This window comes from Artemia sp. Qi Xiang Cuo, chromosome 11 (genome assembly GCF_049724085.1).
Source record: "Artemia sp. Qi Xiang Cuo chromosome 11, ASM4972408v1, whole genome shotgun sequence".
NCBI lineage: Eukaryota > Metazoa > Arthropoda > Branchiopoda > Anostraca > Artemiidae > Artemia > Artemia sp. Qi Xiang Cuo.
Window position 1 is genome coordinate 5874781 of NC_142804.1, and position 11673 is coordinate 5886453.

General features: G+C 35.2%; 1 protein-coding gene across 1 annotated transcript; it reads left to right on the plus strand.

Annotated features, from left to right (window-relative positions):
* Window positions 1–4676: 4676 nt before the first annotated feature.
* Window positions 4677–11191, plus strand: LOC148946569 (lactosylceramide 4-alpha-galactosyltransferase-like). Its single transcript, XM_089097461.1, has 2 exons — window positions 4677–4815; window positions 9910–11191. The coding sequence occupies exon 2, from the start codon at window positions 9910–9912 to the stop codon at window positions 10912–10914; it is 1005 nt and encodes a 334-aa protein (XP_088953587.1). The 5' UTR covers window positions 4677–4815; the 3' UTR covers window positions 10915–11191.
* The last annotated feature ends 482 nt before the right edge of the window (window positions 11192–11673 follow it).

Below are 11673 nucleotides of genomic sequence, written 5' to 3' on the forward strand. Positions count from 1 at the left end.
AAGGGACGTCTTCCTCTGAACTAGAAAGACTAGCTCCATCTTCCCTAGTGTTTGAACCTCCTACTCAGACTTCCAAAGTACCAGTGAAATCGGGTGGCTAACCCTCCAGGTTTTGAAGATCGTTCTCATCCAGGTTTGAAGATCTGTCTATTAAAAGGACTTTATCCCTATTTGAACTTTTATTTAGGGTCTGGGTTGGGCAGAATCAAACCAACGTCAATACTCTCACCGTCACTCTCCACATCAGAAAGTTGATCTAAGACAGCTAGGTCTTCTTTTACAGAGAGACAGGTTGTATACTTCATCTAGAAAGAAACGTGTCATCAATATCGTACCACGGGCAAGTCCCTAAACATCACTAAATAAGTTGCTGGACTGCACTTTAACTCCTATAACCAGCATCCGGAACTTATAAATTACAAAATATGAACGTTCTAAAGCTGAACGGCAGTACAGGTAGACAGGTTCTGACCAATGTTCCCATTTGGGAACAAAAAGAAGTAGCATTAACTAGTACTATCAAAACTATTTCTTTCATATCATTGCGCTCCATAGAAATGAAAAATGAGATCAGAGCTACCAAAAAAACAAAAGTCCTTTACCATCCTTTTTCTTTTTGATGACTAAAACACAATCCTTCCCAGCCTTACTAAAACTGAAAAAATTGCCTTTTTTTGACAAAATACAAAAAATTACTTACATTAGAATATTGGAGATGAGCAAAATTGTGTCAACACTTTTGCCATCGGGAAAAACTATGGTGAGCAAAAATTCACTTTTCTACTGACTATGCAACCAGAAAAAAAATTCAGACTTGTCTGTTCCCAAATGGGAACATTGGTCGATAATGGGCTAAACTTGTCAATCATTTTAATTCAATAGGGAATGACGGTCACCCAGTTATATGGTTTGCAACTACATTTTTAGTAGATAACTAAATCTATACCATAAACCCTAGCCACTTAGGGGCTGGAGGGAGAAGTGCCGGCATGTGGTTCTTAAACCACTCAAAGGTGTACATTAAAAGAAGGAATACTTATTGTTATTTTTACTTATTCAAATTGTTTACTTATTTCTACTATTTAACAGAGAGGATAAAACTTTTTGTAATATGTAGCCCAAAGAGAAATCATAGCTAAAAATATGTATACATTTTTTTTCTGTGATATTTTTTAGTTGTCAGGTTACATTCCAACTTTTTTTTTATTGCTATTCCACATCTGTATGTCTAAAAAAATTTGGTGTTTAGCGAGGTGGAGGTTCTATTGGGATCACTATGTACATGAGCCTTAAGTAAAATCTTCTCACAAAAATGACCACGTGTTTGGGCTGTGAATGGAAGTGCCCAGTCTGCAAAGGTAGCACCAAATCTGGTAAAAGTGAAGCCCAAATTTAGAGCATCATCAGTAAGACGCTAGAACCACTTCTGTCCACTCTTGCTGCTGTGCAGAACTTAGAAACTAAGATCAAGAAGGCTGTGAAACAATCTTTTTGTGAATTTAAAGCTGAGTTAAAGACAAACATTGACAATAAATTCATAGATATTGAAACACGTGTTGTATCCTTAGAGCAGGCATCTGGTGCCTAATCTGATCCTAATGTGCTTTGTAAAATAGTTGAATCTGAGGAAGAAGCTTTTAAAACAGTCTTAATGATCAACTAGAAAGCCAAGTGAAGAGGCTTATCATTAAGGACAGAGATCGTCAAAAGAGAAAGTTCATGTTGTGGTTTTTGGTGTTGCTCCAAAGCTAAATGATGAACAAAAAAATGATTTTGCAGAAATCTTATGAAAAAAGGGAGCTGTACAAATACAGTTCCGTTATGATGTTTCCAGGGCAGACTGTATCAGAAGAGGACAGCTGTACGAGGAACTCAGTTCCAGATAAGCAAATGCTGAAGGAGATGTAGTGCTTCAGGGAATGAAAAACTGTAGGATTGTTTTAAAAAACTGTGTGCAGCCTACAGCATCAGCTGTAAAGCAAATAAACTAGCTGCTTCCCAAACACCTGCATATAGCCCTCGTTCTAATGTGACTTTTCTAGATGCTAGTACCAGTGTTTATTATGGGCAGTAAGAAGAAAATTGTTATGATGGGAGATCACACACTTCTAATTCTGATGACCCTGTGAGTTTTCAACGCAATGCTATAACTGGCATTGATATAACTGGCACTAGCGCTCATAGCACATACGTGAAAAATAGTGCATTGCAAATTTTTTTTTCGTAATGTTGTTTAATTAACTTCAAAATTGCACGGAATTAAGTGTGCAGTATCAACCAGCGGGGTGGATGCTTATACTTTTTGTGAAATTAAACCTAAGCGGACAGGTTTAAACCTAAATGACAATCAGATCCAGTTACCTATATATAAATGTTACTCCAACCTAAGTAAAAATGACGGAAGAGGAATATCCATTTATACAAGGAAATCACTTAAGGTAGGAAATACTAAAATTAATTCTAATTATTAACCATATATAGAGCAAGTGTGGATAAATGTTCACCTGCCTTGTGAGCCTTTGAGAGTTGGTTGCATATATAGAAGCCCCAGTTCCCCCATCCTTGAAGATTCCATCCTTGCTTTAACTAATTCAATAGCAGTGAATACCAAGATGTGTTAGAGTGCGATTGTTGATGGTGATTTTAATCTCTCATTAGTTCAATGTATATATGGTTGTGGTTACTCCACATGTGACTCTGTTGAGCCTTGAATGTCTAAAAAAAAAATTCTTTGCACCAGAGTGTAAGTTTCCCAACTACATTCAGGGATAGCCAAATGTTAGGTGGATAGTCATTGTTAGATGGATATACCGTCAAAGTAGAAGTTAGCGTATATTACCCCATGCACAAAGGTGGTAACAGAGATGGGGCAGTTAACTACAGATCAATCAGTATCACTTCCGATGTGGGAATAATACTTGAAAGCATAGTCAACTCTGCAGTCATTCAACATTTTATTCAATATAAGCTGTTGTCCCCATGCCAGCATGGTTTCTGTTCTGATAGATCAGATGAGACCAACCTTGTTGATGCATACGAATATGTCACCAAGCTTATAGACAAGGGTTTCCAAGTTGACATCATTTTGTCGGACTTTGTAAAAGCATTTGATAAAGTGTGCCACAGGAGACTGCATATTAAGCTAGAAGCTATTGGTATTAATACAAAAACTATGGACTGGGTGATGCTTTTCCTTACTAATAGAGAACAAGCAGTTAGAGTGTTTGGGCAAAATGGTTTCTCTCTGATTTTGTGGAAGTGAGAAGTGCAGTACGTCAAGGCAGAGCCCTGGGCCCAGCTTTTTTAAATTTTTTCATTAATGATGCACCTTCTAACAACAAAAATAAAATAAGCCTTTATGCAGACGATTCAAAAACAACTGGTTCAGTTGAAAATTCAGAAACAAATAGAAACCATTCAAGCAGACATGGACTCATTTACTCACTGGGCGGGGACTTGGAGGCTGAAGTTGGAAGCTCCCCTTTGGTAATAAGAACTCAAGACACAAGTACTCTATTTAGTGAATGGACAAAAAAAGGCAACCTATTTTCAGTGGTCATGCTGAACATGATCTGGGTCTATTAGTTGATGAAGAACAAAAGTTTAGTTTGCATGCCAAGACTGTAGCAGCAAAGGCAAGACTGACTCTCGGTATATTTAAGAGAACTTTCAGTAGTCTTTCCCCTTCAGTTTTTCAAAGCATTATTAAGGTTTCATTTGGCCTAACCTAGAGTTTAGTATGTGGTTTGGTAAGTGCCAACCCAATTAATATATCTGACAAAGAAACTCTAGAATCATTTCAGAGGCGTAAAACTAAATGCATCGGAAGTTTCTATGACATTCCCTACCCCTCCCAGCTTGAAGAATTGAATTTAAACTCACTAACTTATTGCCAAAAGAGAGGGGATACGATTATGGAATTCAAAATGCTCAATCATAAAAAAATTATCACAAATATTTTTCAACCAAATGTCTCTTCAAGAACAAGAGGGCATGATCAAAATCTTTTCACAAAGCTCGCCAATTTAAGGCCACAAAGCAATTATTTTCTAACTGGGTTGTGAGTCTATGGAACTCGTTAGATCAGGGGAACTTGTTAGACCAGGAAACAGTCTCTTCTGCCATTATTTAGTCATTCAAATCATCAGTTAACAAGGAATGGTGCAACAAGCCCTGGCGCTTAGTTTGGGACTCACATGATCAGCCAGCACACTATCTTCACTATCACATAAAGAATCATCCTATCGCTGGCAAGTGTGATTTAGGGTAATTTAAGGTTTTGAAAACCTTGAAAATATTTTTTTAGAAAAACAGTTACTTCTAGAACGCCAAGGAAATCGATGCGGGATAAAAATCTTAGAAATTATTTCTTAGTGCTAAGTTTATTTTTGATATTAAAGAGCGTATATTTTCTTGCCTGCTCGGCATGACATTAAACGTATTTAAAACATTAAGCCCAAACCAATGATAGATAGATAGATAGATAAGCCCAAACCCATGTCAGTTCCAATGTCGGAATACTCAACTAGTTCCATGCTAAAATTCCTGTTCTCAGTGCCTAAGCGTGTATTGTTTTGTAAAGTATGGATAATAAACTTTTTGTTGTAAATTTGACGTTTTACAGGAGTACTCAGCTAGTTCTATGTAAATATCGTTCATATTTCTGAGAGTACAAGGGCTTTAAAAAAAAGCAAAATTTTGTAACTGTTTAGTGTTTATTCTATTGCAAGGGATCTTTCAACATACAATGGATTTGCCACATTCATTAATGGGTTTTTCAACATAATCTCCTTCAATGTCAAATCACTTCTCCAGGTGAGGCGTCCATCATCTTAGAATATTTTTAGTGACATCCAGAGATCCCTTCAACCTTCTAAAAAGTCCACAAGTACAACTTCTTTACAGTTATAGAAAATGGTTGCCATCACCGCATTGAAAAAAATTTCAAGTATTTTTGGAATGCCCCTCGTATTATTGCATTTTGTGAAGCTGGGAGGGTAAATTTGGACCCAGAAGTCAGAATTGAATGATCGGGACGATGAATATGCAAAGCTGTACTGGTAGCGCATCGAAAATTAATAATAGAAACTTCTTTGTTTCGAAGTCAGATTATACGGTATAATGTCACGAAAGGTTATGATAGATACGGAAACTATGTATAGGTTTTTAAAACCTTGAAAATATTCTTAAGAGAAATAGTTACTTCTAGAATACAAAGGAAATTGATGCGCGATACCAATCTTAGAAGTTAATTCTTAGTACAAAAATATCGACACGAAAAAACGCATAACCATCAAATATCAAACAAACATAACCAAGAAACAACAATCACATCCAACAAAACATAACCAACAACAATAACCAACAAACATAACCACCATGATCAACAATCATAACCAAAAACCAACAAACATCATCAATAAACAATACCATCAAACACAACCAACAAACATAACCAACATCCAACAAACATCAAACATAACCAACAAACCATCAAGCATAACATAGCCAACAAACATGTCAAAAACATAACAAACTACAAACAACAAACATAACCATCATAACCAACAAACAACATCCAACAAACATAGCCATCTAACATAACCAACAAACATAACAAACAACCATCAAACAGCATTACCATCAAACATAATAAACATCAAACATAACCAACAAAAAAAGCCAACAAACATTAATCATAACCATCAAACATAACTAACAATCATAACCAACAAACAAAAAAATACAGCACTAATAACCACAAAACCCTCAAACATAACCAACAAAACCATCAAACAACATAACCAACATCCAGCAAACATCAAACAAACATGACCAAGAAACAACATAACCAACAAACATTAAACATCATAAACAACAAACAAAACCATCAAGAATCCAACAAAACATAAAAAACAACCATCAAACAACATAATCATCAAACATAACAAACATCAAACATAACCAACAAACGTATGTTTATTTCCCTGTGTTAATTTCCCTATGGGCGTGCTTGAACCAATGGTGGCCCCATTACTTAAATCATCTCTAAGTTTAAAAAGTATCATCATATTATTTAAAGTACTTCTTACAGAAACCAGGCTAATGTCTCTATAATTAAGACACTTACTCTTATCACCTTTCTTATAGAGGAGTTTAATTAGAGTTTTCCTAAAATCGCTAGGTACTTCCCTTTTTCAAAAATCATATTCATAATTCTCAGTAACTTATCTTTAACTTCACAGCCACCGTGTTTAAGCCATTCATTCATCACACTATCAGCACCCGTGACCTTATTACTTTATTAGTCCTTTTGGTGCTGTCACTAACTCTTACTCACAAAAGATACTGTCCTTCACATCATATCTGTCTTCCTTCTGACGTATCACAAACATTTTTATCATTTTCTGTATCTTCTCCTGTAAATCTATTACGGTTTGGCCCAATGTCAAAGTATTCTGCCCGTCTCTCTTTAACTTTTTCCTTATCATATATTGTGACCCCGTTCCTATCTCTAAGCTGGACCAATCTAGTTTGACTATTTTCTTTCAGTCTAATATTTTATTATTATGCCGTCTAGATTCTAGATTTCTTCTCTTCTAGATTTCTTCACTAGATTTCTTCTAGATTTCTTCTCTTCTCTTCTAGATTTCTAGATTTCGTCATCTTCTAGATTTTATTCATGGCCTTCACTTTACACCTCCTTAATATAAATCTTTCCCCACTTTTTTTGCATTCCTCTTGTTTTCATACGATCTATCGCTCAAATAATTCTTGTACAAGCCCCTCTCATTCTCTAATAAACATTAAATAAAAAACATATTTTTCTACTGAATGTAAAGAACAACATTAAAACTTAAAACAAACAGAAATTAGTCCGTAAATGAGGGGGGCTGTCCCCTTCTCAATACTCTTCTCTTCACGCTAAGGTTTCTTAAGAACTTTTTAAACAGTTCTGATTCTAATTACACGGCCCTTGTGTTCCAGGATTCGTTCTTAAAGAATTGAGACAAAAGGTCAAATTTTAGCGTGAAGAGCAGGGTATTGAGAATGGGGCAGCCCCCTCATACACGGATTAATTTCTTTTCGCTTTAAGGTTAATGTTGCTCCTTACTTTCAGTAGAAAAAACTTGTTTTCTATTTAATTTCTGATAGTTTTTCAAATAAACCCAGGAAATCCGCCCCTCCGTGGAACATCCGCCCGAAAAAATTTCCATAGAGCGTTTGTCCTACGTAAACTTCTTCCACCGGGAAATTCCCCCCCTGAAAATTTGATCTTCGCTGTGAATTCCCCCAGAAACTTTCTTGCTTATGATTCCGCCAGAAAAATACTCCTTAGCGTACTTTCATTGGAGGAAAGACTTATTCTTATTTAATTTCTGATCCTTATTAAGGTCAAAGGGATTCCCCCCCCCCTATCTGGAAAATATTTCCCAGATTCTCTTCCCCCAGTGGAAAGGTTCTTCCGTAGAAAATTTTCCCATGGATAACTTTGCCTGGTGATAATTCCCCTATGGAGATTTGTTCCTTGGTAAACCCCCCTTGACTACGTAAAAATCCCCTAGATATTTCCAACTACGCCGAGAATTTCCTCCAGACAGTTCCTCAAAGCATCTCCACCTGTAAAATGGGGTCGCTAACGAGAAGGTAAGACAAATAAAAAGAATTTCGTCTACGAATTGTGGCAAATTCACCCCCGTAAAATTTCCCCAGGAAAGTTTAACCCTTGGAATCCTCCATCCCAGTGGGAAATTCTCCCCGTATAAAATTTATCCCCAGAAAATCCCCCCCTGAAAAGCATGGGTAAACTCCCCTATTTCAAATACTATATGTAAACAAGGGGCAAATTCCACAACTTGTGGCCCTTCCTATGGTGGTTTTGGGGGAGTGGGGTGTTACCTTTAAAGACATATTAATTTTGCCTTTGTATTATACTGAACTAAATGGCTATCTCAAAATTTTGATCAGACAACTTTTGGAAAGAACGGCTTGGGAGGGGGGGGGCTGGTTGCCCTCAAATTTTTTGATCACTTATAAAGGGCACTAGACAATCACCCCTGGGAAAGAAAAAACAACAAAAGCAATACAACAAATAAACAAGCATCCATGATCTTTCTTTTGGCAAAAAAAAACAAAATTCCACATTTCTGCAGATAGGAGCTTGGAACCTCTATAGTAAGGTTCTCTTACACGCGGAATCTGATGATGTGATTTTCATTAAGATTCATTGATCTTTAGGGGGTGTTTTCCCCATTTTCGAACATAGGTAGAATTTTCTCAGGCTCGTAACCTTTGATGGGAAAAACTAAACTAAATTAATATTATATATTTGGAATCAGCATAATCAGCCGACTTTTGATATATGTATGCCTGTATATATATATATATATATATATATATATATATATATATATATATATATATATCTATATATATATATATATATATATATATATATATATATATATATATATATATATATATATATATATATATATATATATATATATATATATATATATATATATATATATATATATATATATATATATATATATATATATATATATATGTATGTATATATATATATATATATATATATATATATATATATATATATATATATATATATATATATATATATATATATATATATATAGATTTAAAAATTCCGTTTTTAAAAGTTTCAGTTATTATTGAGCCGTGTTGCTCCTCACTTTCAGTTCGTTACCACGAACTGTTTGATAAAGCATTTTTACTGGTATTCCTAGCTGAGTTTCTGATTTTCCTCCCTAAGACGCCATCAGTGACTTCATAAACTATTTTGTTAAAAAGACGTAGAAACACTGTGCTCATTAATTTACCTGGCCTAAACGTTACCTCTTTTAAAACTGGTTCATTTTCAAAGCCACCCATCTTTTAATTAGAATAGTAAGCTTATTGCTTACAAATGCTGCTCCCCCTTGAAATAGTGGCACTTTTCCCCTGTATTTTACTAACTCAGATTTTCTGTCAATTGAAATAAAACACTAGCAGAGGGGCGACCCCCCCCCCTATAGGTTGGTACAGTACAGTATGCTAGGACTGCTTTGAAAATTTTTTAATTTGTTGGTTTTATTGGTCGCATGTTGTTGTGAGTCTTTTTTCTTTTATATATTTTTGTATTGTTGAGGACAACCCTTGGACATAGGGCCGAAATATTTATTCAAATTATCTCCACTGTCTTGCAAAAAGATTTCCCTATTGTTCTTCGTGCTTTTGTTGTTTGTTAATTCTTAGTGTGCAGTTTATTTTCAATCTAAAAGAGCTTTATGCTCTCCCAGATTATTTTATACTTTATGATGTATTACCAGTGTCGTTACTAGCCAATTTTTTTTGTGGGGGGGGGGCAAGAGATTTTACTGACTGGCTGGTCATTTTACAGACTGTTTTTGTCAACAATTAGCATAATGTCAGTTTCAAATACAATATGTAAAATCACTGCACGAGTCGGTAAAACCAACCACTGCATTTACCAAGCAAGATTTAGATTTTGGTACTTATCATCTTAGTATTTTAATGCTGTTTATTTAGCCAAATGGAAAGCTGTGGAACCATCTATAAAATCAAGGCAGGAGTCGGTAAAACTGCTGCGTTTACCGACCAAGCTTGAAATTTCTGTAGATGATATGTCATTATGTTCATGGTCTTTATTGAACTGAACAAAGATTTTTAACGGCGTCAGAAAAATGGGGGCGCAAAATGCCACGATTTTACCGACTTATTTTTTTTACCGAGTGACCAAAAACTTTGGGGGGGGGGACTCCCCCCATATGTGAAGGCCCTATGTATCCTTCATCCTTCATCATGAAACCTCCACATTACTTATCTGGCAACATTCATATTAACCACCTTTTGCTATATTTTCAGATGGTATGCCAAAAAACGAACTATTTCATCGCGCTAGCGTGCATATGTGGAATCTGCGTCATTATACAACAGCAAATCGTGGATTACGATGTTTTGGAACATATTCTTAGTACAGTAGGAAGTGACGATGGAACAGAACTACTTTTTGAGATTCGACGCTATCACAATTTCAACACTACCTTCTTCATTGAAAGTAGCGGTATAGAGTATCTAAATGACAGATATGCCTGCAGTGTTGAAGCTGCTGCCCGGTTGCAAAATCCATTACCAGTCATTCTATACATGACAGGAATGAAAAAAGAAGCAATAGCTCGACATAATCCATGGATACAAAATTTAAAAAACCTTAACCTGGTGAAAGTGGAACCTGGTGAGCTGTTTAAAAATACTAGCTTCGAAAAACTTTATTTAGATGTTAAAGGTCAGGCAATCGACCTCGCGGAGCATATATCTGACATGATGAGAGTTTTTTTATTGAAACATTGTGGCGGTCTTTATTTAGATATAGATACCGTACTTCTTAGAAACGCATCAGAACTTGGTTCTTTTCTTCTTGACAACTTGGTAAACGGTATCATGAAATTCGAACGTGACCACTTTCTAATCGATAAAATATACAAGGCCCTTGCTCATAAGAAGTACGATAACAAATCATGGGATGGTCTAGGCTTCCTTACCATTCGTGATATTACGAACAAATATTGCAAACTGTCTCTACAAAAAGGGAATTTTGAAGATGCGGGAAAAAATTGCAACTTAACCTTTTTAAGAAGAGAGACATTTTTACCAATCAAGTGGAAAGAGTGGAGAGATGGGTTATTTGTCAAACCATTTAAAAAATTGGAAGACTTCAGACCAGACGTAATGAAAAATGCATATGGAATACATTTTAACAATCACTTAACATCAACCATTCCTGTAGTAAGAAAAAAAGGACAAATACATGAAATAATTGCACAAAAACACTGCCCTTTAGTCTACTCAACACTACCAAGGTTTTACTAATGTCAATTTTATGTTCTTCACCTGATTTTTACGCATACTAGCTGATTCTAAATAGTTTTGTAACCAGCACTGAGATGAAGTCGTGGAAAGATTACACATATACTTTTGAAAACGAAATTTGTTTTCTGAAGAGCTCATAATCTATGTGTTTGATGTATGTATTGTGTTTGCTTATGAATTATACTTTTGTTGTATTGTGTTTGCTTATGAATTATGAATTATTATGTGTTTGCTCATGAATAATGTTGCAATAAATTCGAGCATTTAAAATGCTTACACCTGATGCAGACTAAGGCCCTAAACAAAAATGGCAGGGTTATTCTTAATTCAAAATTTTTAAGTTTAAAAAAAACTATGTTTCTACTCAGAACCATGATTGCGTAAACACGGAAACCCTGGCTTTTACGTTAGATAATTTGTTTCCGCGCGATTTTAAGCTAATAAACTATGATTTTGTATATTAAGTAAAATATGATTGGTATGGTTAATCCCATCTAATCACAGTGCGTAGGAACGGTTTATGGTATTAAGTTGAAACTTTCAGCTTGTATTGAGGGGGAAGTTGAAGAGAACCAAAGGTACTATGTGCATACTGCCGCTATTGCTACTATTGCTACTACAACTTTTGCTACAACTATTTTTTTCGTTTTTGATTGGAAAAAGTTTAAAGTTTTCAAAAATTCATTATTTCAAAATCAATGATAATTTCTTAAACCACATTGGCCTGACATCACATAAAGAAAGACAAACGAGCAAAAA